The sequence below is a fragment of the Rhipicephalus sanguineus genome, chromosome 4 (genome assembly GCF_013339695.2).
Source record: "Rhipicephalus sanguineus isolate Rsan-2018 chromosome 4, BIME_Rsan_1.4, whole genome shotgun sequence".
In the NCBI taxonomy this organism is placed as follows: Eukaryota; Metazoa; Arthropoda; class Arachnida; order Ixodida; family Ixodidae; genus Rhipicephalus; species Rhipicephalus sanguineus.
Window position 1 is genome coordinate 24,139,008 of NC_051179.1, and position 27,899 is coordinate 24,166,906.

The following is a 27,899-nucleotide window of genomic DNA, read 5'->3' on the forward strand; positions in this document are numbered from 1 at the left end:
GGCGTCCGCAGAACTTTTCGCAGGGGGGTGCAACCGTGCGGGGGGCATCCAGCACTGGCAACTTTTCTTTCACTCCGTGACATGACCGGCAAGATTAGTCAATAGTGAAACATGCAAAGTTGACTGGCAAGGCGAAAGGTCATTTCACACGGATATGCGGGACCTGAGTGTGCTAATCAAGCTGTGTAGCTTATTGCTACTGCATAGAAAAATATTATCCAGAATTCCAAGGGGGGGCAGCTGTCCCCCTTGCACACCCCTCCGGACGCCTATGGACACGACTACCAAGTGGAAGCCGAAACGACGAAGTAAATATATCTTCACCCGGTCGGCGTCTTTCAATGTTTTCACCAATGTAACGGTGGGAAGTGAACAGTATGCAAATCACAGGTCTTCGGCCACTATTATTGTCAAAATCCTGCGTTGTCATAACCCTGTACCTTAAACAATGACGTTTAAGGTAAAGGGTTATGACAACGACTGAGTAAGGGTATGGATGCGGTAGACTTGGCGTCCCTCTCGTATAAGTAGGGCGGGAGGGGGGGGGGGGGGCGCCCACTCCCCTAGTTACGCACGATTCACAGAACTGGTTCGCTGTAAACCAAGTTACGCCTATATATAGGACATTTTGTGTCTGAACAACGCCTCCTAAGAGGAGGCTTTGGTCTGAAATTACATGCATGCTCTAAAAGAGAGCTTTGCACGACGAAACACCGTGTTTATTACAGGTGTTTCTTCATACCCTACACGAAAATTAGATAGGGCGCACACACTCTACCCAAGGGTGTATACCCGTAGGCCCCTAAGTAGCGGGTGTACGCACTTGAGCAGAGGGTGTACACACCTTGAATATACCTCTGGTTGACAGTACACACTCGTACACCCTTTTGGGTACAGTGCGCGAACATGAAGACCAAGAAAGGCACAGAGGACGCGTGCAGTTGCGTCCTCTGTTCGTTCCTTCGTCCTCGTCACTGTTGTTCGCGCATCCATGCAGTACACTCTAAGAAAAACTCGAGTATTTGGGGAGTATTTCTACCACACAACAATAATCGTCATCCACCTCCCGTACTTTCCTCGCGTTATCACCGCGGTCCCGGCACTTCCCGGTCACGAACGGCGCGCGCGTTATCAGTGTGACATGGTATTCTTGATATGAAAGTGACGAGAGCCGGGTTTTCAAGAAAGGACACGCGAGCAAGCCATATGACGATTATTGTTGTGTGGCAGAAATACTCCACAAATACTCGATTTTTTCTTAGAGTGTATGAATTAAAGGTGCAACGTTGGAGTAACGTGTGAAGAAACACCTTTGGTGTCATCGCAGTACACTCGTCTTGCACCGAGTGTTCGCTGCCTTACAATCATGCGACGGCAGTTATATATTGCGGCATGTCCCGCGTTCTGAACGGCGTCAGGGACTGCGGATGCCCGCGAAAGGCAAAAATAGATTCTGCGCGGCACCTTGCATGCGGAGGTCGCCAACGTTGTTGAGTGTTTTCGACTTCCGCTGCCAAGCTTCCGCCAGATGTGGAGCATTATTTCTTTCTTGTTTTTTGTCAGAGTGCGTGCGCACGTGTGCGCGCGCATGTGCATCAGTGTGTGCGTGTGTGCGAGCGTATATACTGTATCCGTCCCGCTGTGCGAGTTCGCGTGCGGTGTGTGCGTGCGTATGTGTGCGTGTATTTGCGTGCGTGCGTGTATGCGCATCTGTATGTGCGTGTGTGCGTGTGTTCTGTATCGCTTTTATAGCTTAGTGTGTCAGAGCGAAGCTACGCGAAATAAGCCAAATCGGTCGCCCAGGTGTCGAAAACGCAGCTTCTAAGTGACAATGTGTGTATTAATCAGACGCTATACAGAGCAACAGGATATCCGTCCAGACCGGCACGGTACTTCTTTTCAAGGTTGTTTTCATACATTTGAGGGGATCACGGTAAAAACTTTCACACGAAAACTGAAGCTTAATTTTGTTGAAATACAAGGCGAAACAACCACACAGTAACATCACGACAACGTCATGAATTTCAAGTAGCTCATTCTAGTACACGAAGAACTACAAAACGTTAAAACGTGCTATTAAAGGCTGCCGTCTGTGATTCCTTCAGACAGATGTAATCGTTTTCTTAGTTTTTTTCTTCAATGATTCCCAATTAACTAGAACAATAATTGTCAACGTTACAACTACTCCGGCTCAAGGTGGCGTCACCACCAGTTTTTCGTTTGTTTTCACTCTTCTTAGTGCGTCCTTTGGAGAGTCGCGCCTCCCACGACTCTCCGAGGAGAGTATAATGATCCCCGAAAGAGAGTTAACGTGTATCTTTAAAGAGAGTTATATATTTGACAAGTCAGGACCCACCAAAAAGAGAAGTAACTCTTTCCTCAGAGTGAAGAATCAAGTTCAGCATCCCCGTCATCATCATTTTCAGCCTATATATCTGCGGGGCATCGCAGTACGAAGGCCTCTCCCGGTGACCTCCAAACCACCGCTGTCCTGCGCGAGCCGATTCCATTTTAGCCCTTCGAACTTCTTAACTTCGTCGCTTCTTTAACTTTCCCTTGGTATCCACTCCGTTGCTCTAACTGACCAAAGGCTACCTGTCCTAAGCATTACGTGGCAGGGCCAGGCCGGCTGCACCAAGTGCGTAGCCAGAAATTGTTACGTATGCTCGCGCGCGTGTTTGTATGTATGCGTGTACAAACGCGCATGCAAATTTTAATTTAAAGAGGCTGACCCCCCCCCCCCCCCCCAGCCCCACATTCCATCCCTGGCTACGCCAACCGGCTGTACTATAGAGTTACTGCATACGCTACCTTTGGGTAGCAATGGTACCATACACAGTAACTCTAGGCACTAGTGCACCTATTCGTTCTCCGACTCATTCCGTTGTCTTCCCTAGTGATGCAGAACTATCGATGGTACTATCGATACTATCGATAGCTGAGTCACTATCGAACTATCGATTGTGAAAAATACTATCGATAGCACTATCGATAGTAAAAAATTCGATGGTACCATCGATAGTATACAATCAAGAGCGCGGACTCACTGCAGAATAAACTTGGTTTTCCGCGCGCGTGGTACATAGTGGAGCCGTAGGAGCAGGCTGAAGGGCAAGAAAGTTGACATCATTGTGTTCTTCACCAGAGTGCTTTGCTTACGCATGATCATAAAGGCAAACTGTTCAGGTGTAGTGGAAAGGAAGCCTTTACATGTGGTAGGACTGCGTGACTTCAAAGTGATATTGCATTTTAGGATTTCAAAATAAAAAAATACCAAGAAGTTAATTGTAAGGTGTAACTGGTTGCTTTTGAATACGAATTTATTGATGAACATTTTCCACCATTTCGACTGCGGTAATAATTACTTTCTCTGCCAAAATTGCTCATAAATTAAGCGAAGCTGGTAGTAGGCTACCGCAAATATTTTGGCAATATGGCCGGCCAGCAACCGCATCATTATTCACACCACTATCGATAGTATTGTCACGTGGTTGTGACGGTGAAGAATGCTGCAGCAAGACTGGGAAATACGGAGCTCTTTATATGGGAGAAACTTGTGCCCGGAAAATCAAAACTCAAAATACAAGCGATACATGCTGCGCACTGACAGCGGCGGGAGCAGTCGTCAGCCGTTGAGTAATCTGATCATCGGTGGAACGCGTCGTCCTTTATACATCAGTCATCAAACCTTCCAGCGTTATCGCTGGTGCTCAAGTAAGCTCTCGAATAAACTTGACTATTCGCGTCCGGCGCGTAATCTTAACAGAATGATCTCAAACAATTGTGAAGCTTCTCACACATTATTGCGCTGTGCTGTCTGTGTCAAACGTTGCTAACAGTGTTTGTGGGTGAAACCCGAATACGTCAAAACAAAGCAATAAACACGCGTGGCATAATATAGTAATATCGCTATAGTAATACTAACGATGGCACTACCGATTGCACTATCGATAGTTTGTCGATAGTAGCAGTATCGATAGTCTGTTTTCACTATCGATAGTTTCAAAAAAACTATCGATACTATCGATAGTCAATTTACCGATAGTTCTGCATCACTACTTCCGACTTCTGATTGTTACGCCTCTCAGTTTCCGTTCCACTGCACGGTCTTCAGGAGCTTTCCAAATTAGATCAATATACGGACAACTCTTGAGGTCAGGGAATACTTTTGATCTAATGTCCCATATATTACAAACTTTCAGAACCTATAATCATTTCGCCCACTTTATAAATGTGAAGTATTGGAACCTGTAATTTTCACGCGTGACCCAGTTTGAGCAATGCCTCTGCGCGACCTTTCCGATAATGCCTGGGCGTTCGCTGCTCAACCGGACGCGTAACTGCAGTGAATGAGGCTAAGCGCGACAGTGGCGCGAAAGACACGTGAACTGAGAGATGTGCGATATAACCCTGGGCTTTCTTCCCGATTGATTTATAGAAGATTGCAGGCCAAGTACTGCCCAGCATGTGTTGGAACTTCACGACGCTTTTCCTTTACTCTTGCTTCTCGTGTCTCGCCGACTAATCGCGCAAAGCGCGCAATCTGTAGCACTATCTCTGTACATTTCGCCGTGTAGATTTGTACACATTCGTCGGTTGTGCGCGTGGTCACTAAAGATAAGAATCACCTAATTGCAATGGTCACCACTGAACCGATTTGAATGAATGAAGCCAGGTACAGACAAACCCAACTACATCGAACTCGGGTAAATCAGATTATCGTTTATATAAAACTATTTTCGAACACGAAAATTCTTTAACGCCAATGTATAGGAAAACTAACGGCTACATCGAACAAAAACAGCTGGAACATTTTCCCCATCCCCTCTGAACTTTGCATGTGTACGCATACACTCGTACACACAAACACACGTACGAGCACACAAAGTATGGTCTTTAAATTCTTTCAAAGTTTTATATCGAATTACACGATTTATCTATCTACACCCCGTTTTTTTTTTTTTTTTAGCGTGTTCGATATGTGCAGGTTCGACTGTACACCGCTTTTGCACAACACACACTCACACAGAATGCCGAATTAGGACTGCAAATTGGGCTAGTTGCATATCGTTTTTGGTGGAAGGTATAAAACAGCTCAAGCACAGGAACCGAAGAAAATATACAGCGCTTGTGTCGTTCGCATCTCTTCTTCTGTCCCTATGTTTGCGCTGTATTACACCTCACACAGCGCACACAAATATACGCGCAGAAAGCACAACAGCGCGGCGGCGTGACGACTCACACGTGCGGCGGCAGTTCGTAGAAGTTCGCATTCCGGTAGAGGTTGACGTAGTCGTCGCTGTAGATGTCGACGCGCCGGTACGGATTCACCGAAACCAGCACGGGCCCGATATAAGTCTGCAGGAAAAGAATAAGAAGGTGTAGAGGGGGAATGGGATGTATAAGAGAGAGTGCAGGCACAGAAAGAGAGCGATTTTTGTAGCTAGTTGGAGCGACAGCTATAGCTGTCGAAAAATCTACCATACAAAAATTCAGAGCCCTTCCCTATACTGTGAAGATAGAAGCCAGCGAAGCTGCGACTATGGTGGGTCTGATCAGTATTGCTATAGTTAATTCATATATTATCATCATTTGCTATATTGAGCGAATGGAGAAATATGCACTCAGAGATCCTCGTGAAATTTGTCTTGCGCATGACGCATAATTGGCATATTATCTCATAGCCTCCGAGATTGCGCGCCGGCGCGCAATCTCGGAGGCCACGATTATTTCATCCAAAGCGGCCAACGGCAGCCTCAAAAATGAAATTGCGTAGAACATGAGAAAGCCCGCTGTTTCGAAAGTACAAAATATGAGATGACGTTCGTTTTTAGTGCAAGTGGTCTGTCTTTGCGGCAAAATGGTTCGCGTCATTCTGCCATGTCGGCAAAATCATACAGCTTTATGTTTAGTGTTACACCATGTCCATTTTTTCGACGCAAGAACGCTGGATTAATTGAGTTAATCGGTTATCCGAAAATTGTTATTCTACGCGTCTTTTGTCCGCGGAGGCGATCCGCCAGAACCCAGTTATACACAGCTTCGCTGAAATATAATATTCATTATACGCATTCAACAGTAGCTTATCGCTTTGTGCTAGGCTGCTGCGCAAGCTGTTTTGTGTCTCCTTATACCACAAACGAAGATACTGAATTCGTACCTTCCTAAAGCTGGAAAATAACCTCGCGAAAACCTTGCATTTCGTTTCTATTTAACCCAACAGGCGTTACAAACTCGGGACGCTAACAAACAAGAATAATCTGAGCAGGGATTCCAGAATTTGCTCATTCTGTCTTGGCGTATTTATTAAGGCGAAATCCTTCGTTCTTTTGACAGACTGTCAATGATCGACCCATAGCTGCATTCTAAGGGGAAAATTAAAAGAGTCGTTTGACTCTTTTTTGTGAGCCCTGACTTGCATGACTCTTTAAAGAGAGTCATATAGTGGCAAGTCAGGGCTCACAAAAAAGAGTCAAACGACTCTATTTCTTTTCTTGGAGTGTGGTAGACAACATGATCCTCTGCTCAACAACAGGAAAATGCAACTAGGGTACGCGCTCACGGGACTTGGTGAACTTACGACTGCGCAATCGATCTGCAACCGCCCAACCCGCCCCTTCCGTTTTCAAACCGGCGACGGAGGGCTACGACCTCCCTGTGCGCGTGCCTATGACGACTAGTCATAAACGGGTACGTATAGCATGTGCTCGCAGCGGCGGGCCCTGTGTCATAAACAGAGCGCACGCTTGCAGATGACTCACGTAGATGAGGTCCTCGGTGAAGCGCTTCCGGAGGTTCTCTACGAAGGCCTGCTCGCTCTCGAAGTCCTCGAGCAGCACGAAGTCCTGCACCCCGACCCGGTCTCGGGAGTGCAAGGCGTTCTCCATCGCCTGCGTTCATCAAAGATACGTATGCTCAGTATAATAACAATAATCAACCGATCAATCGATCAATCAATCAATCATGTAACATGCCAAGTATCCACTCTAAGGTCTTAGTGCCGAAGCAAGCAAAAAGAAATAATAATAATAATAATAATAATAATAATAATAATAATAATAATAATAATAATAATAATAATAATAATAATAATAATAATAATAATAGCATAATGACGCCGTTTTAATCCACAGTGTCTGAAGGTCAAAGTTCTCATGGAGGATGGAAGATATCCATGAGAGAATGACGTCACGCAGCTATCCTCGGTATGTCAATCTCCCCTGTAGCCACCTCTTCCTCCATTTTCTGAAACCTATCTGCGCGTTGGCTCCCGGGAAGTAAGCCCTTCAATGCTGTCGCACCTTTCAATGCACTGTTCAGTTCATGGTGTCGATTAGTGACGCCGCACATCGTGATCGAGGTATAACGCCTTGAAAGCGCTATCGCGTAAACAGACTTTACCAGCCTTATACTCAGCTAACTATTTCTCCAGAATGCCTCTGTCCCGAGTCAGATGACTCCAGTCAAAACGCCTGCAAGCATCCTTGCCTCATGGCTCAATCCAACTCCCTGACGGCACTGACTGCGTCTTCTTTCGTTCAGACTTCGTTGCAGTCCTCGCTCGTAATTTAAACTGGGTATATAATGGAAAGTTTTCAGCGCCAAGACGACAAAGACGTAAGTGAAGAAGAGATGCAATCGCTTTATGATGAATTCCTTCCAACTCGCGCAGTTTTCAATGCATTTTCAACTAGATTGCCAGCTGTTAGCTTTGCAGTTCATATTACGATCGTCCTATCTCTTATCTCTCGTTATACGCCGATGATTTTACATTCCATCACAACTGGCGTGGTCCTTACAATCAAACCAAAAGAAACGCGCAGAAAAAGTTGAAGCCAAGAAAAACGACGCTTAAAAAAAACTGAAATTACACACCTGGAGCAGCGTTATACCCCGAGCCGTTTTCTTACCGACGCCAGCATTTGTCTGACCATGCCAGTTTTGCTCGTATACACGTATATAGGTACACAGTGCACGCGGCTGCCGTGAACGTCGTCGTTAGACCGGTTTCTGACAATGATACATGCGGTGAAACAACTGTCACGTATCGCGTATACACGCCCCTGTGCCAACGACTCGGAACTGCGTGCGTGCCCACTCGCGTGAAAATAGGCGTTACGTACAGTCGCGCACAATACGAGTTAAAACATGTCCGTGCTCAAAATGGCGCCAACGCTGCAAAGCAACAGCGACATAACAAAAATTAGTGATGCAAACGCTGTTTCTGTTACTATTGTTCTCTAAATTAATTTAACGTTTGTCGGTGTCACCGTTAATTCAGGCTTGGAGCCCCTTCAACCACGGCCACCGTGTTGCAGCTCACATGGAGCGTGACTGTACGTCTGAGTAAGCGACTATATATTGCGCCCTCTTCGTCATGTCGTGTAAGTTCGAGTCTGAGGCACACAGTATACAGCGGCACCACGGATACGCGTAGTTGGCCGAGCACGTAAGTGTAAGTAATATACACGTAATATATGGCGGCAAGTAATATAGGGGGAAGGGGGGGGGGTAATGTGCAATCTATTTATTCTAGCCGACTGCCCCCTAGACGCCTTCCCGTCGGCGCCCCCTCTTTAAACCTTACAAACTCGGCCAAACTGAAGGAAATAAATTCTGCCCCGCCACGGTGGTCTAGTGGTTATGGCGCTCGACTGCTGACCCGAAGGTCGCGGGATCGAATCCCGGCCGCGGCGGCTGCATTTTCGATGGAGGCGAAAATGTTTGAGGCCCGTGTACTTAGATTTAGGGGCACGTTAAAGAACCCCAGGTGGTCGAAATTTCCGGAGCCCTCCACTACGGCGTCTCTCATAATCATATCTTGGTTTTGGGACGTTAAACCCCAGATATTATTATTATTATTATTAAGGAAATAAATTCTGTTCATTGCGTTGTTGACTAAATATATGCAACCGTACCAATTAGCCCAGTTTTACACCCTGCTAAAATACATCTACATTTTCTCAGCACTCTGGCGCGGGGGGAGGTCATTTACTTGTCACATATTGTTAGTCTATTATATGCTCTTCTGGCGCTTTCAGCACCCCACCCCCCTTCCCCGAAACTGTTCAATTTTCCATGTGTGTATATGCACGCACACATACAAACAAACCCACGCAAGGACATGCATAAAGTATGGTTGAACACCCCCCCCCTCCCCCAGGAAGAATATTTCTGGCTACGCAACTGATGTGCTTGATCCCGCGCCGCCGTGGCGGTTATAGACGGCCATGGATTTTTGCTGCCGAGCACGATCGAGGTTGCACTTCTGTTCACAGGCAACGACGGCCGCATTCCTATTTTATGCGGTTCCCTTTTCGGGTGGATGCGTCATAACTGCCAGCACCTTCCCATCATTTCTAAAGAAAAGTAAGCGTGAAGAAACACATATAGGTTCAAAGATTACTTTCTCCGCGGCCCCCCACACCCCTCGCCCTCTCTCTCTTACGGTTACGTGTAATCTTTCGTAAGACATTATTTACTTACTCGGACAGGTTGTCCTCGCAACTGCTTGCGAACTGTTGACTTAGCAACAACAAATGGTGGAGGTCAGGCGAGGCATTGAATAAGCGGTCACGCATGCACTGAGTATAGGTCAGTGACTGCAAACAGACCGACAACTTTAGTGCAACCTGTAAACGGCGACGATTTGCCGTCATTCGCAATCGTTCCGCTCCATCAAGACAGCGGCAGCACCTATAGGTCGAATGGAGGATGAGAAAAAGAAAAGGAGAGTCCTTGACACGAAAACGGTCGAGTTTTCTACAGCAAGTGCGTACCATAGAACGCCCAAAGGACGGCCAGGCCTCGCGATTAACCATTAAACCGCGCAACCAGTAATGGCTTCCGCCACTATTTACACGCTCAAAGTATAGAGCGATCAAGGTTTGTGCAGTGCGCTACCGGAATGCGCTGATCGCTGCAGCTTTGTCTGAAGACGCCGTTACTGTCTGTCTTTCTTTCTTTCTTTCTTTCTTTCTTTCTTTCTTTCTTTCTTTCTTTCTTTCTTTCTTTCTTTCTTTCTTTCTTTCTTTCTTTCTTTCTTTCTTTCTTTCTTTCTTTCTTTCTTTCTTTCTTTCACAGATTATATCCTGCTCTAACAGCTAAAGGTCGTTCAGACCATTCACACACAATCTCTTACTCTGCAACGCTTTAGTCACGCCCGATTAGATTCCGAGAAAGCCGAACGCGCCGGCAAATAATGCCATGTAGCTCAGCGTCAAGGACTCCCAACGTAATACGGCAACTTTCGCACCGGTATAAACTCACGCAAGCGTTGTGCTGTGAGTACGTTTACCCTGTCTTTATGTGTTTCTCGAATCAGTTCACGCGTATTGAATAGCGCGGAAATCGAATTGAAGTTCCATACGCTGTATGTGTGGATGCCATGACTGAGACCTTGGTCGTTGTTTCCGTATACATGGAGGTCCATACATCACTTAAAAAGCGATATAGCTGCAGATAAAACTGTTTTATCTGCCCATATCGATAAAGCGCGGTTTCGGTATCATAATGCGCGATCCAAGCGCGAGAGATTCGGTGGCCATACGGGGTGTATGTAGCACACAATTTATACGAAACAACTACGAAGGACACGTCAAGTTCTTAGGTCTGAAATATGGTCCGCAGGTTATTAATGCACATGAACGCCGTACGGCCGCTCGAACATTTTTCTTTCCGTAATCTCGCGCACGTGTCGAAAAACCCGACCTAAACCTCGTTTCGGACTTTTGGTGCGCGCATGTAAGAGAACAGCGATCAGTTTATATTTCATGGTTCCCGGTGTTCTGGCATGACTGAAGCTGCATTATTGTTCTCCAAGGCGCAGGGGCTGTCATATCGGGTTTTGAAGGCTGTGTGAGATCTGGTCTGATGTGAATGGACGTATATCCACGTGATTTTTGTAGATCCACAGACGTCAGTCTTATACGCATAGTGCAGCGCTGAGTGAGTGAGTGAGTGAGTGAGTGAGTGAGTGAGTGAGTGAGTGAGTGAGTGAGTGAGTGAGTGAGTGAGTGAGTGAGTGAGTGAGTGAGTGAGTGAGTGAGTGAGTGAGTGAGTGAGTGAGTGAGTGAGTGAGTGAGTGAGTGAGTGAGTGAGTGAGTGAGTGAGTGAGTGAGTGAGTATGCGTGCGTGCGTGCGTGTGTTGTGCGAGCGAGCGAGTTGGGGTCGAAATTTCGATCACGTGACCTATATCGCAGCACTCACTCACTCATTCCTCGCATAAGGTGCCCCATGGTCAACACTGCAACGATGCTATCACACGGACAGCCCTATTGTACAGTGCCTTTTATTATCACCATACAGCTAAGCTTTCAGAATTAGGCTCGCTATGCTACCGTCCACTATCGCGTGCGTGTCGCACAACACGCCCTGTATACAAATTGTGCGCTTCGTAGTATATATACCAAAAGAGCTCATATCGTACAAACCTGCTCCTCGCCTTTGTGCGACAAAACATCCATTCTCTTTTCGTTCACGAACTCTTATGCATGAATGCTTCTCATTCCCCGCTGCGTGCTCTCGCCCGTATGTATATGTCTGTCAAAAAGTGTGACGTGCGGGCGATAACACATGGAACACATATATGTACATCTATGCAGACGGGATACATTCGGCGCCTTCTGCGCTCAAGATGAGGCTCCATAGCGTACTGGTGTGAATACAGGTAGACTGAACACCATGAGTAAAAAAGGCCGGTTCATCCTACAGTAATATACGCTCCAGATTTTTTTTTTTTTTTCGCACGACATTTCTGTTCATCACGCAGAAATGTTCATCGCCCGCGTTTTTATTTTTTAATATTTCTTTTTCACGGACGATAAAGCCGCTGCCACATGGCATCCATTTTAGGGCACCCAGCCAAATAGAAAAGCGATGCGCTGTATTATGCCTGTTTATCGAAGGAGCATCTAAACGATTTGTGCATCACTTCCGTGCGGCCGTTTTCCACTACGATATATATCTGGACACGGCGTTTTTTTTTTTTTTTTTTTTTTTGCGTGAGTCTCTAGACAGTCGCATCACGTGGGCATTCTTTTTTTTTTTTTTTTGGCGGCCTACATTCCCATGCGCCCTGACCGATAGCGTTGACTGGATTCAGCACAAAACTCGCCACGAAACGACGCTCTTCTTTCTCTCTCTCTCTCTCATTTTCTAAAAACGTGCGCGAACACTCAAAGATACACGCATGCCATTGACGCATTTAACACCGAAACGAGCGTCAGAAAGAAAGGCTCGTTTTGGTTACGCACACACAAACACTTGGCTGTGACCGTATAACGGCCTCCAGGGGCGCTCGAAATTCCTGCACACCGAGCACGATCTTTCTGGAACCACCGTTGTGCCTCCCTGCCGTGCAGCAAAATGTATCACGAGGAAAGCATGGACATCGACATCTGAGGGGGGGGGGGGGATGGGGGGGAACACGCGAGAGAAGAGCGTGTGTTCCCTGCCTCTATTAATAATACCATTAATTGTTGGGATTTCACGTCCCAGAACAAGGATACGATTATGGGAGACGCCGTAGTGGAGGGCTCCGGAAATTTCGACTATCTGTGAACCTTTAAGTGCACCTAAATCTAAGCACACGGGCCTCTAGCGTTTTCGCCTCCATCGAAATGCGGCCACCTCGACCAGGATTCGATCCCGCAACCTTCGGGTCAGCAGTCGAGCACCATAACCCCTATATACTACCGCGGCGGGTCGGCTAAAGGGACCGAGTTGTCTCTCTCTTCAATCCAACACACCTTCACTGCTTCAGCTTCGGATTCTCGGGAAGTCCCGCCACAATTGGGCATTCTAAATTACAGTCTAGAAATAAGCTATCCTTTGAAAGCTTCGTTGTGGTGAATTTCGCCATCACGGCTTCATTATTAATTTATAAGCAAAAATACAGTTTAAAGTATCATATTTCAAGTTCACGCCGAAACTACAGCACCTGTCAGTCAGTGTGACGTCACGGGATACCAAAGTACATTTTGTGTACTTTTGTACAAATTAGCTCAATACATCTTCCCCAACCTTGCAAAGTTAGGCCTTTGAATCCCTAAGAGCAAAATTAATTCATTTTTACCTGCAAATAATTGAGAAGGCCCATAGCGTATCGACGTAGACAAAATCCGAGATGCCACGGCCAGAAGATGCGGGTGAAGGTGGCGTCGTTACATTTTGTTTTTGAGCGTTTTCTGGCTTTCTTTTTTGTTTTTTATTGCGGAAGAGAAATTTACCAACACGATGAACTCGTTTTTTTCTTTGGCGTCCCTTTAACCCACGTGCCCAAATATATACGTACACTTCATTGTTTTTAACTCTGCGGCTCTGTTGAAATGCGGACGCGGTTGCCTCGAATCGAACCCGTGACGTCGTGCTCATCAGTGGAACCCCACGGTGACACCGAGGCGGGGTGAGCGCTGCAATTTATACAGCAACACCTCTGTATATGTGTACACCGGCGAGTTCCAGTATAATATATGCGATTAAAGGGGAAGGTCAGGCCACGAAGTTTTTCTTCGCGGTGCGTTACCGAAAGCGGAACCGTCAACGTCAAAACACCCGCGAGGCTATCGAGGTTACATTAAAAAAAAAAAAAAGAAACGCGTTTCCGCGTTTCTTCCCGACGTTACGGCAGCAAACAAGCTCGCGAGGCGATGCGGTGCACTAGTCAGGCGCGCCGGAAACTACGCTGTCGCACCACACACAGGGTGAACAGAACGCCCACGCGCATCTTCGTCGTTCGCACTCCACCTCGACTCAGTGCTAGAACCGTGCAACGTTCGTAACGCTGCGAATGAAGCACCGAACTACACGAAGCGTATTTTAGACGCAAACGCGTCGGCGCGTGCCTATGTCGCGTCACGTGATACTCTCCTCAACGGCGCTATAAGACCGTACGCAACGAAACGCTCCCATAAAAAAATTCAGGAGCCCTTGCTCTAATTGGAAAATATGGGCAAGCGAGGTTTGGTGTGCGCGTGCCTGACGTACTACCTTTCTACCTTTCTTTATGCTCCCATGCTTGAGAGAGAGAGAGAGAGAGTGTGTGTGTGTGTGTGTGTGTGTGTGTGTGTGTGTGTGTGTGTGTGTGTGTGTGTGTGTGTGTGTGTGTGTGTGTGTGTGCGTGCGTGTGTGCGTGTGCGTGTGCGTGCGTGTGTGTGTGTGTGTGTGTGTGCGTGTGTGTGTGTGTGCGCGCAGATAGATGCAGATAAAACTGTTTTATCTGCCCATATCTATATGGACAGATATATAAATATCTGCCCATATAGATCTGGCAGATATCTAGATCTTGGGCTTGACGGCTGATCGCCGACAAGCCCAAGATCGAGAGAGCATAGGCGTGCGCAGGGTTCCCCATCAGGGGGGGGGGGTCAAAGGTTCATCACAGCGCCCCCCCACCCTATTAAGTCAATGTATGGGGCAGGTTTTGCTCCCCCTCCCCTCTTCGGTGACTATAAAGGTCAATGTACGGGGCAGATTTTGCGCCCCCCCCCCCTCTTAGGTGATTGGGGGGGGGCAGCCGCCCCCTTGCGCCCCCCCCCCCCCCCCCTGTGCGTACGCCTATGCGAGAGAGCATCAATTATTGGGAAACGGTGCATACAAATTCGCATGTGACCGGCGCATCTTCGAGGGCCGCAGTTCTGTACGCTCGCCAGGCGCCGGGTCTTTCGCGTACGACGCCGAAATATGTGGATTATAAAAGCTTCGATTAAAAGAGAAGCCACATGTTCCTGCGAATGAGGCGCACATTACGTGACGCGCTTTCACTCGAACACTTATTCGATCGTTGCCGGATGCTGGACCTGGCCGTCCCTTACATCTCGCTGCGCAGTTTAGGCGAGACAGTGTGTATATACGCATGCCACCTCGGTTTCTCTTAACCGCGGAATAAACCAACAGCCGGGAGGCACTACGACGGTCGGGTGCCCAGACGGGTAGAGAGGGGGGCGCGGAAAAACACGCGAGAGAGCTTTGGGAGACGGCCAAGCAGGCCAGGTGCGAGTGTTCCTTTATCATCTGGAAGTCGGGGGCTTCCTTCCGGCACTATACGTACTAGCTGACTGGGGCAGAAAACCAGCAGGCTGGCCTCCGTAACACATAACATGCACTCGCCCTACATGTTGCGCAGCTGACCCGGAGGCCCGTTTCGTCGAAGAACGAAAGTTGTTACTGGGAGGAACCTAGCAGCACACGTTCATACGCACACGCACACACAGACATACACACGCTCACTCACTCAGAAATTCGCGCCCAATGTCTCGCTCAGTTCTCTTTGTACTGAAGCACTCACTCAGTCTCAAAAAGGAAATAATAAATAAATAAATGAACAAATAAATAAATAAAGTTGACTCAGTGCTCAATAAACCGCCTATAGTTATCACGCAGTAGGAATAGGTACTCTCTCTCCTTTCTTCTCGTCACGTATGCAACATGGCGGCCCACCAAATGTTTAGCATGTGGAAACGACTCGCCGGCTGCTCCGTGGGTGAGGTATACATTTCAGTTCCTTTATTGGCCGCACTCTTGTAATAGCGTTGAAACCGCGGCGAGCCCGCCACTCCGCGATAAACGAGCCGGGATTTGCTCGGGCCTTCTCCTCGTGGCGCGTGTGACCGACACTTCACTCGACCTCGAGGACAAATACATTGAAAGATGGCCCGCGCCTCCCAATGCATCATTCGCACGCGCCTGCCAGTTGAGCTAGTTGCGAGAGCGGCCGCGCCCACTTGTGCGGCACGCACTCGCGTTGCGTGGGTCGTAAGTGTGGTTGAGTCTAACGATGAGCGGGGCCCATTAGTTTTGCGTCAGTGTGCTTCTTTCAGCTGGGCCATATCCGTGAAACATGTGGCTGACGCACATAGAAAGAGTGATCTATCTATCTATCTATCTATCTATCTATCTATCTATCTATCTATCTATCTATCTATCTATCTATCTATCTATCTATCTATCTATCTATCTATCTATCTATCTATCTATCTATCTATCTATCTATCTATCTATCTATCTATCTATCTATCTGTCTCTGTGTGTGTGTGTGTGTGTGTGTGTGTGTGTGTGTGTGTGTGTGTGGTGGTGTGTGTGTGTGTGTGTGTGTGTGTGTGTGTGTGTGTGTGCGCGCGCGTGCGTGCGTGCGTGCGTGCGTGCGTGCGTGCGCGCGCGCGCGTGTCTGTGTGCGTGAAATGATTTAGCGTGTCATGTTCAGTCAGTTCAACGACAGCGGCTATGACCTTTCACAAGAGATCTGTACCCGTATCCACAAAAACTCTTACGCCTAAAACGCACAAAAACGTTGATGAATTCGGCCCTCGATGCAGCCGCAAAATCAGCGGAGCACGGCCGCTCCAGTAAATATCATCCATGCACAAGTTCTTCGCTCTTTCTTCTTTTTTTTTTCCCCGCGTCCGATTATTACCACGGAGGGAGTGGCAGAGAATTAATGAGATACACGGAAGCCGACACTTGCTCGCAATCAGAGACGCGACTGCCGCTCGTTCTTCGACTGCATATGTCTCTCCCTGCGACTGCCGCTTGCGGGGAGACACGTGGAGCTAAAGAAAACGCTGCAATCAGCGGGCAAATAAAACGGGAAAATAACAGGTACGCAGAGGGCTTCGATTGGCGACGCTCCTTCCGTGCGAACGCACCTTTACGCGCTATACCTCAGGCTGTAGCAAGTCAGGAACGGTGCTCGTATTTCTGACTGCCGTGTGAAGTGCGACCGAGCTATGCAAGATACATTAAACACCGCTTTTTAAACACCGTAAACACAACGCGGTGTCTCCTGCGGCCCACGACCGCGACGGCTGCGTTTCGATGGAGGCGAAATTATGGAGGCCCGTGTGCTTAGACTTAGGTGCACGTTATAGAACCCCGCAGGTGATCGAAATTTCCGGAGCCCTCAACTACGGCGTCCCTCATAATCGTATCGTGGTTTTGGGACGTAAAACCCCAACAATTATTATATTATTACGCCCCACGAGATGGCAACTGCAACTAATACCAGTATCACCACACCGTTATTGTTACGCTGCCCATGCAGCATGGGTAGCGTAACAATAACGTTCGACTTTGTGTTCGACGAACACCTGCGCATTGATGCTGCTCGCAATTTGTTGCAAGCAGGCACCACAAAGCGGGTATCGTCTATAATATTTATGTTCGAAGAGTGACAATGACTGCCTTAGTTTTTTAGGGGCGAAGCTCCTTAAGGCGGCACCCGTTCGTCCCTCGTAGTCGTAGTCGTCGTAGTGCGTAACCAGTCTTACGCTTTTACCTCCAAGGTGGTGCCGGTGGGAGATTTTTCCTGTGCGTTGTTGAACAATAAAAAATTCGCAGCGTGCGCGTTAACTAAAAGCCGAATTCTTCTGTCTCTCATTCCCCATTAGCAGCCATTGGCATGTTCCAGTAGGAAACGTTAGTAGAAGTAGAAGTGTAAGTGTTAGCTAAAAGCCGACTTCTTCTGTCTCTCATTCCCATTAGCAGCCATTGTTTACCTCCAAGGTAGTGCCTGGTGAGATTTCTCCTATGCGTGATTAAACAATAAAAATGTTGTTCAAAACGCCGTTGATTGATGAAATAAACCAACGAAAGACGCCAGATGTTTTGTAAAAGCAAAACGAAAGAACGCCAGATGTTTCTAAAGCAAAACGAAAAGACGCCAGCTGCTTAACGAAAGACGCCAGATGTTTTCTAAAGCAATGGTTTTCTAAACAATGAAAATTCACAGCGTACATGTAAAATTAAAGTGAGCTGCAAGTCGTCATAACTCATCGAACCTTTAGTATAAACGCGCCCGATCTCACGTCGGTGATGATGTACTGGGCAGAATTCACGGAAGATTCACGGTTTACCGATGAACCTCCGCAGCTTCGCCCACTCATCATCATTCACTCCGTGGATATGCTGTGATTTTTTTAACACGAATGTGCTTTATGCCGGGGTCCACCACGGTTCCACTGACGCATTTCCGTCACGGATATGACGTTGGAAAATATAAAGACTAACATATGGGAAATAAAAAACTGGAAGAAAAATTTCCGTCACCGGGAGTCGAACTTACGACCCCTCGATGCCCAGCGCACAGCGCGAAACGACTCCGCCACATACGGCACGTTGTTCGTCTTACTGACGGCGTGCTATTTATATACACTATTTGCCGGTGGCGGTCAAGGTGTCGGAACGAAATGTTTTTCGTTTCGGTTTTAGTTTCGTTCCACCGCAAAAAGTTCCGTTCCGTTTCTGTTCCGGAACGAAAAAATAATGTTCCGTAACGGTTCGCAACGTTTTTTTATGGAAAAATTTGAAGCTAAAGTAATCATAAAAAAAGCATTTGATTTGTGATGTAGTTACTTGCCTTCGTCCTAAGAAAGCGGGACAAGGGTAAAACACGTTCTTCAGAGGAGCGGAAGTAACTGTACATATGAATTCCTACCAACTAGCACAAACCAGTATACCCTTCAAAGTCATAGTATTTATTTTTTCCGAATTCAATCACAATTTTAGTGGGCTCAGTGCTTTGTGTCAAGGGAGTGAGCACGATCTCAGAAGCAGCACGTCACTGAGTGCACTCTGTGATGTGCGAGACCGCTGTTTTGATAAAAAGATTGCCAGGCCTGCGCGGAATGTGCAGCACAGTCACAGTGAAAGTTGGAAGAGCGGACTTTGTAGAGCCCGTTGTAGAGTGTCTTGGGGCAGCTGATACAAGTACACATGCAAGGTACCCACTACGCCATAAATCATCGTAATTTTTCTGAAGTACCGAAGTTCCCACTATGTCATTTTTCGTGATTCTTCGGAGAATCGTGGTAGCCGCTACACATCTGTAAGGCATTATGTGCGCTTTGTGCTGTGGCTGATGACGATGAACTATGGCTGAGCACTTTGCAGTGGGTGGGAAGCATTAAACCACACACTCTTTGCGGAATTAGCATTGTGTGATGGCTGGTTGTCGTTTTACTCTTCTGCCACGCTGTATTACCTATATATGTTACCACGATTCGTTGCCCGACATGACGCCTGTATAGAGTATTTTTGCGAAGGAGTTATAAGCACCTGTGTGGCACTGTGGTGGAAGACTCGAATGCCACGCAGGGGACGCGGGTTAAAATCCCATCCGATCCTAGAAATTTGTTTCTCATTTTATTTTTTCTTACTTCATGCGATAGTGGTCACAGACACGGGCGGCGGCGGGCAACTGTGGTGCCAAAATCAGCTGCTCTGATCTCATAAGAGCCTTCGCTGTAACAAACTTGAGCGCCGACAATGCCCTCTCCACTTTGGCCTGCGTGACAGGCCCGCAAAAGTCCACTTGCGCTAATATCAACATCTCTGGTTGCCACTGTTTTCGTTTTTCGCACAATTTCAACATATCTTTGCTTTGGAATTGCTGCCTGAGGTACGCGTTAATACTGTACCCTGAGATATGCTCACATTGCATGAGCTCAGTTGTTCCGGACTGCGAAGTTTTCTCGTGAACCGAAAAACGATTGAAAAAATTTCGGTTTCACTCCGGAACGAAATAATAGATAAAGTTTCGGTTACGTTTTCGTTCCCGTCAAAAATATCGTTTTTTTCGTTTTTCGTTTTCGGTTTTCGTTCCGTTCCGACACCCTGGTGGCGGTACTCAGAGATCGGTGGTAAATCAGCGTGTTTTCGTTATCACTAGCGAGATGGCGCGAAGGGCGCGCTTTAAAGGTCGTCGCCCCACGCGTTGAGATGAGCGTGCGCCTCTACAGGGCGTGGTCGCTCGTGAACGCGCGCTTATCTTATACGTCTTGCGTTTTCCGCGCAAGTTTGCGTTGAAGTTACAGAGAGCACGAAGGTCACTTCGCTCGCTGCAGCGGCCGCTTTTGCGAAAGGAGCGCGCTGCTCACAAACAAATAAGTTAGAACTGTGACCGTTCGCGCTCATCCATGTATACATGTGCGTTCGTTTCGTGCGTCCTCCTTTGTATTTGACCAGCGCGCTTTAACTGTCGAGCTGTGACAGTTGTTAGTTCGCGTGTACGTTTCGTGCGTCCATCCTGTGTACGTTTCGTGCGTCCTTTCTCAGCGCGCTGCAAGTTTCGAGCTGCTTGCCGTTCTTCGCGTGACATTACAACTTGTTGCTATAGCATTCATTCCTTCGCCCTGGGGGCGAAACAATGCACAACAAACGCTCAACTACGTCTGTGGAGAAACGTTTTAATTTCGTGTTATACCGATTCCTATGACAGAGGAATCAGCCATGTGTTTTTTTTTAAATTTATTCATCCTTCCTAGTTCTAGCTTCACCAACGCCCTTTCCCTCAACTTATGTCTGTCAACGTTCTGTCCAGCCATGCGCCCCCCTCCCTCCCTTCCTATCCCACCCCTTAACCTTCGTCCGAATTCTTTCATGGTAGTCAATGTAGAAATTACGTTCAAGGGACGCTTCTCACGGCTTCAAGAATGAAATACCGGGTCCTACCGGAAGCAATTCAAAGGGCCACAAGTTTATCCGTAAAAAGGCCCGCAAGGCTCGCCGTTGACACAAACGTACACCGAAACCATTTATCACCGATGCTAGCTCCTCCAGCTTATTGCTTTTTCTACATTTGTTTACTTGACGCGCGCAAGATAGTGCGCGTGCGCGAAGAAACGTAGACGCTTCGCCGCAAACAGTTGCGTCTTCTCGCTTTTTTCTTTTTCAGTTTTTCTGTCTCTTCGCTTCGAACAAATCGCGCGACAAAATGGCGCTCCTAAATCACTCGCAAAAAACCGGGACGATACAACTGCGGAATCGCGTGTACAGTTCTCGATTCCATGGAAAGAAAGAGGCTCGGGGCGATCCTCCTAAAGCAGAAAACTATATCTTCCTTTTTTTTTTTCTGCTGGGACGAATCAGGAAGTCTCCGCTAAGGCCAAGATAAAGATAAAAGAAAATAAAAAAAGGCCAGGCGTGAGAAGGAAACGAAAACGAGTGAAGAGAGCCGAAGGAAGCGACCTGTGTTACGCTCGAGCGATTCTGGAAGAGGATGCAAGCTGTCTCCGCTATTTTCCATCTTCGCGCAACACCAGACCAACATACAGACACCTGCCCTCGAGAAGTTGGTTTTCAAAAGGCGGGGTCGCGTCGTCGTTGGTGGTGGCGGCGCACGGAGCAGGTGGTACCCGTAACAGGCCCCACGGCGGAAGCGAAGACGGGCACAGTCTCGGCACGCTTATATATACACAGACTGCATAATCGCGGAGACGCGACTTCGTTCCTTTCAGCCTTGTTTCTTTCTCGCTGTCCCAGCGTCCTCCTCTACACCTCTCCTTCCTCTTCTTTCTTTAACTCCATAGCATGTTCCGTTCGACTTATGCCCGCAACATTGAGTGAAGAAAAAGAAGAAAGAGAACGTCTACACCCCTCCCCTTCCTGCCCCCTCCCTCTTTCGCTTCTTCTCTATTTCACAGCTTGCTCCGTTTCGACTTATACCCGCAACTCTAAGTACAGAAGAAGCAGAAGGAGAAGAAGAGAAACCGTGCGGGCATATACCGTGCGCACGTACATCCCAAGACTTCCGCTTTCGTTATCTCCATAAGTCTCGTCTCTTTCATCTCCTCGAATGAATCGGGTTTTCTTTATCGGTGGCCAACGCACTGGAGAGCTCCTATAATTCAACAGAAGGAGGGGGGGTGCTACTTCGCCGCGTTTTATATTCGATCCTTCGCCTTGCTTCTTACTTATTTTCTCTTGTTTTCCCGCCCGATTTCGCACGCTGCAGGCGCGTGACTTTGAAATGGGTCGACAACACGACGGCGGCAATCTGCTCAACGCGGTGGCTGCTGCACGCTGCAACTGTTAGAGTGGAACACACACACACACTTCAAGGGCTTTTTCGGCGAATTAACAAGTCGGTGTGTTTCATAAGGTCTGCGGGGCCCGCGCGGGGAGCCCGTTGTTGCTGTTGATGCGTGTCGGTGTTGTTGTGGAGGCCGTTTGATACGCGTATAGATGGACGAGGCACGACCACCCGGACACACACGTAGCGTGAGCGAGACCGTGATGGAGCCAGCGCGTTGCCTTGACGATGAGAGACTGCGATATGCGCGGGAGACACCTGCTGCTGCCGGTACAACGACCGCACGCGAACGGAATAACAAACGACGAAGGAGTGGGTTAAGGGGCGGAGGGGGTTGGCTATGTACACTCGTTAGCGTCGTGTTGATGCGCCTGTTATAGGAAGAAGAAAACAGCTGGGCTAATTAGGCCCGCCTTTTTGTTTCGTTCATTCGTATGCACTTCCTCCGGAGACGCGTGTAGTACGTTCTTCACGAACGGCCACTATAGTATAGTGGCCACGAAATATTATGAATGTTGTGACGTCTATATATCTGTTGAGAAAACTCTTGAGCTCAATGTCCAGGGATATCGATCGTGCGAAACGAGTGGGTGTTGAGGCGTAAAAGTGTTTTTTTATAAGCTCCTAAATGATAATGTGGTTAGCCCACCCACGCAGGGAGTTTCCATACAGAAAAAGTATACACGTACGTAGAAAAGAAAGAAAGAAAGAAAGAAAGAAAGAAAGAAAGAAGAGATTACGCTCTGGCGTAAACAATTAAAACCAAACCTACACTAAGATAGTAAAGTGAACTTACAATTGGCAGCGCTTTACGACAACTAAGTGCAACATTTTGAGCACGCAACAAAGAAGAAAAATGCCTAGCACGAACGAAGCCCACAGCACGAGGAAAGTAAGACATCGGTGAAAACACTAATGCCTGAAATCCTGCTTCCATTTCCTCCGTCACTTCAACATCGGTGTCATTCGCAGCCGTTCGGTGTAAAGCCGTTCGGCAGCGCAAGCGAGCGTTGTTACTTTTACTAGTAACATAGGCCATGTTCAGCACTGTCGCAATACAGTCTAACCGCGTTATAACGAAGCAGCATCTGGAACATGAATTACTTCGTTATATCCGATATTCGTTGTAACAGCAGAGATAAGTGCGGAATCTAACAAATAGGCAATCTCGCTCGCGCAAGAATGCTAGATACAAAAGCGCATGCACTCCGCAGAAAAATATTCCACAGTGTCTATGCACGAGAGGGCCTTTTTCCTACTTCATAAATTTCAGTCATTGGGAGTTACCCAGTCCCTTGGCCATGTCCGCGGCATCCGCAGTGCTTATGTCCGCCAAAAATTTGCGCAACTTTTTAAGCCCCACTTTAAACCAAATTTTTTTTATGTCACAACCACATTTTACACAAAAATGTGGTCGCGAATTCTTTTTCAATACTTATTCTGCTTTTTACGCTACCTTCAGAGTTTTGAGCCTCGCGCGAGCTAGCTATTTCTTCCTTACAGCCGATATTGCGGCGGCTCTCGCTTTTTCGGTTTCGTTATAAAATGAATAAATGCCACTGAAATCGAGCGCGGCCAACGAAAGTTCGTATTTAGCTCACTATAGCCGATAATTCGCTGTCTTAGTGTTCGTTATAACGAGACTCAGCTGTATATTCAGCCCTGTTCAGCATTGCTACAGACGTGTCATAGCGGTTTGAATGGAGTCAGAACACTCCATTACTGCGGTATGGAAAAGTCCGAAATCGCACGATCCGCACATGAACTGTAAGCCGTGACGTTTAAGCCTTCCAACGGCGAAGTAACGGCTGACCTACACACCAAACAGCAATCACACGGCAACGCACTGCGCACACACGTTTCGCCTTGCGTTCAAGTCAGCAACCGCCGAAAGCCGGGTAACGACGCTCATATCGCAAAGCCACTCTATGCTGTCCATGGTGTACAGTGGCGCGCGAGTGATCCGCGTCTTGCAGTAAAGTCGGTTGACGTGGAAGCGGCTCTTGTCTTATCAGCGAGCAATACGGCGCTTGGAAAGTGCTCGCCGAAGGGCGCAGCCAAGACACTTAAGCTTAAGCACGCAGAACAGATAAGTCCCCCAACGTTTGCACAAGCTCACGCAGGAAGCAAACCTATCCATCAAGGCAAATACTTTTCTTCCTCGCAGCCATGGAGGACGGCTGAAATCAGAAACCTTGGAAGAGGACACCGTTTGCCATTTCACGTTCAAGCTCAGCTTTCTGCTGACCGCAAGGGCGGCGCCACAGGGAGGGGGGGGGGGGGGGCACGAGATCGGCAGCCCCCCACACACAGTATTCGCCTGTGCTCCCTCTCCTCCAGTAAAAAAATCCTGGCGCCGCCCCTGGCTCACCGCTGCAATGACTGGAGAGAAAGTAGGCTGGTTGCTCTATGGTGCCCAGCGCTCCCTTTAGGAGCCATGTACTCACTGGACAAAGAAGTAAATCTTCAGTGGATCTCTACTGGTCGAGTTTGTTTGCGTTGCTGAACAATCCAATACAATCCAATGTAGCAGCTTTCTACAAGAGTCAACAGTATACTCTCTTTCTACAAGAAGAACTTGTCGGTGTGTGTTTATCAGTACCTGTACCTGATATATTTATTATTTTATTTATTGATACCTCAAGGGTCACAACAGACATTACACGAGGTAGAAAGGCTGTCTCAATCATCCAGCCGATGTTCGGCTAGCATCCGTCACCGGTAAATCCTTCTGCAAAGGTTCAGCTTATGACCTTACCATAGTACACCATGAACAAGGCACTTACAAATATGAATTATTTGTGTCTACTTGTTTCTCGTTTTTTGGCAAACGGACATACAGCTGGAATAAGCTTCACACATGGATACAGCCGCGGCCGAGCGTATTTGAGCTTCGTAGATTGCCCCAAGGTAGCTTCTTTTCTTATCATAATGTAGCTCCGCAGTAAACTTATACGGACGGTACTATGTTACAGTACACCCATGTGTTAAACAGACCCCCGTGCTTTCTAACGGTGACTCAAAGCGCAAGGCTCCTTAAAGGGGTCATGAACCACTTTTCCAAGTAATGATCTAATGGCCTCAGTATCGGAGTGTACTGCCTCCCGAATCGATTGCCGCAAAAATTTCTCGAATCCGTCAAGAATCAGCGGAGTTACGGGGGTTTGGCGCACGCTCCCAGCGCTTTCTCTCTTTTCTCGTGCCGACGAGCGCACTGGAAGCTAGACAGGGAGGGATGGCATGGGGGAAAGAAGTTACGCCAGCGCGCGTCATGAAACGCGATCGCTCTCCCGCTGTGATTCGCTTGCGCGAGTGCGGCTACCGTGTACTGAGGAGTGCGGCGCCGGCAAGTGGCGGCACCCCGCGGCAAGAAGCGCATCTGATCCGAACTCCGCTCTCGATTTACGTCGGCTATCGGCCAATAAGCATGCTATGTCTCTTGCGACGTACAGCGGACAGACGCCCCGCCCACCGACGAGAGTGAGAACCGGCCTCTGTTTGAAAAGAGGGTGCCTGGGGAAACGGCAACTTCGCGCTCCGCTTGTGGCCATTACGCGGCGCGCACGACTGTAATATTTGGCAGAGCAGTTCATAGCCGTGTCAGCTTTCCGCAGGATGTGTTTTTTCAATCAGCCCAAGGGGTGCTTCATGACCCCTTTAACCTTTGTTCCCTGTGCGGTACATAGCCCTCTGGATGTGCTTCAGAAGCTTTTCAAACCACGTTCACAGGACGCGCAGATCGCTATCGGCTCTGATACCGCTCGACGTATCGCCGCGCCTTTCTCCGAAACGGGGAGGGATCGCTCATTGTTTCGCGGTGCCAAACACACGGCAACCTCCAGCAGCAGCCGCACTTATTAGCGCGTTCCGCCAGTGCTCGCGACAGGCTGCGACATGTTACGTGTTGTACGTAATGCATAACCGACAGCAAGCGCTATTGATACGCAAATGCAAATGACGAACCCATGGCGCGCGCGTCGCGTGTGTTAATCCTATACAAACGCACGGGCGCATACATCAAACCGCAGGCACACTGCCTCGGCTGCACACACGAAGGGCACCTATAACGAACATCAATACAGCGGCCTGGCGTGGTCGATGAAGCGTGTCCCGTTACTGTTTGTCCCATGGAGCAGCCTGTTGTGTTGAAACAGCCTGCCGCAATGTTATACGATGCAGGTGCGGCCACCCCCAACACGATGCCTGCCTGTACTCGGCGGAATGCAGCAGCAGAAGAGAGAGTACAACGTTCTTGTTTACTGTGGCCTCTGAAACTCGCGGTCGGCCCCAGTATACATGAGCGGTTTGATCTCTCGCAGCCGCCGGGCTTTGTAATCAGCGACCGCCATCTGGGCGCACGCCCAGACGCCAGGCCGCAGCATTATATTACTGCACCGAAAAGAAGGAAAAGAAATCTTGGCGAACGAAACAGGAAAAGGTTATGCGACTGAGCTATTACCCCTCTCTGCACTTGCGCCTTTAAATGCGTGCAGCGGCAGCTGCGCTCGACCCCAGATGGCCAAGTGATAGTATTTTACTACGTGGCGACTATGCGAGTTAGGGATATGCGATGCCTAGGAGATGATTCTGAGGCAGTTTGTTTAGTATCGTATATATAGAGCTAAACGCTATCGAAATACAGTTCCGGTTGCGCTGCGCTTCTGAAATCTTCCGGTGATGTCCGAATACACAGGTTCTCGTCTGATCATCGATGCCAAGAAGCTGCAGGGAGGCAGGCACTACACCTATAGCGAAATTCCAAGTACTTAATTCATCCGCTCTTCCGAGTAAATCACTGCCTCTGGACTTGAAAAAGTCGCCACGCTTCTTAATATCTGTCGGGATGCTTCATTGAAGAGCAGTGACCAGATGTGTCTAATATGGCTCTGTCGTCCATGCATTTTGTTGCGGATGGAAGTATAACCGTAATGGTCACTGGTTAAGATAAGTAAGATACGTTTAGAATATTGTCGGTGGTAAAATGCAGGAATGAGATTGATCGAACCAAAGTCGTTACCGCCTCGGGCAGGAATGGCTTTAGTGAAGGAAGACAAAAAATCTGAAACCGATGGCTAAATGCTAGATTGTAGTAGATACAAACAACAGCTGGTTATAACGAACAGTCTAGGCAGCTATTTGCAGCCACCTCGTTTCGAAGAGGATGCCGATTGAGATCGCCATCATCAACGAGTCCAAAAGGAGTGCGTAACATACAGAAGTGCCCACAGGCATCAGAGATCGAAAGCAGACGGCCGAGCCTCAGTGTCCCGTAGTATGCGCAGTTGCTTTCGTGTTCTCTCTTGTTCGAAAAAAAAAAATGTACAAGTATGAAAGAAGTAAACGGGAATAAGAATGCGAAAACCAGGTCGCAGTACGCTTCCATCTCCCACCGTCGTGTGTCTGCGAAGAAGCACAGCCCGGGGGACAGGCTGCTGCTGCTCCGGAAAGATAAGGCGCGGCCCATCGCCCCTGCTGCAGCAGACCGGTCGCCCATCCCTACATCGTGTCGCTGCTGCTCGCTGTGCCGTTGCACGCCTGCCTTGCTGCACACACCGTCGGTGTCGCCATGCATCCATCCCATGGCCAACGGCCCGGGTGCGGCCGTACGCGAGTAGCTAGACGAGGGATCACTGCGGTGCATGTGTATCGGCCATGGAATCAATGACGCGTGGACCATGGTGATGGGTGTGCTGTAACTACAGAAGGGTTGCGGGTTCGGCGAGTAGAACACTAGAGGGAACGCTAGAGGGAAATAATAGAACATCAGAGGGAAATCTAGCGCTATAGTGTCTATGGGAGATGCAATGCATGACGCCTCAAGCAGCATGGGAATGATGGGTAGTACATGGATTTGCCTAAACTTCGTTCTTTCGGCTCCTTGTGGCCTGCAGCCGCTTTGTCGCAAAACGAACTTCAGCAAAAGTTCAGCAGTCCCACCAATTCAAATCACCTCACGAGGTTCACAACGATCCGTCCTTTCATCCGAAACAAAAGTCAAAACAACAGTAAACAAACCCACAAGTGCACTTGAAGCCGCAAGCTCGAAGACTAGGCAAATCCGTGTACTACCCATAATTCCCTTGGTGGCGAAACG

General features: G+C 48.2%; 1 protein-coding gene across 3 annotated transcripts in view; it reads right to left on the minus strand.

Moving 5' to 3' along the window:
* LOC119389618 (unconventional myosin IC) overlaps nt 1-27,899 on the minus strand; it is a 164,470-nt gene that overhangs the window by 24,835 nt on the left and 111,736 nt on the right. For all 3 annotated transcript variants that reach the window (XM_037656972.2, XM_037656973.2, XM_037656971.2), the window contains exons 2-3: nt 6,762-6,890; nt 5,243-5,358 (exon numbers count right to left, since the gene is read on the minus strand). In XM_037656972.2, coding sequence (XP_037512900.1) covers nt 5,243-5,358; nt 6,762-6,890 — 245 coding nt within the window. The remainder of the gene's footprint in view (nt 1-5,242; nt 5,359-6,761; nt 6,891-27,899) is intronic.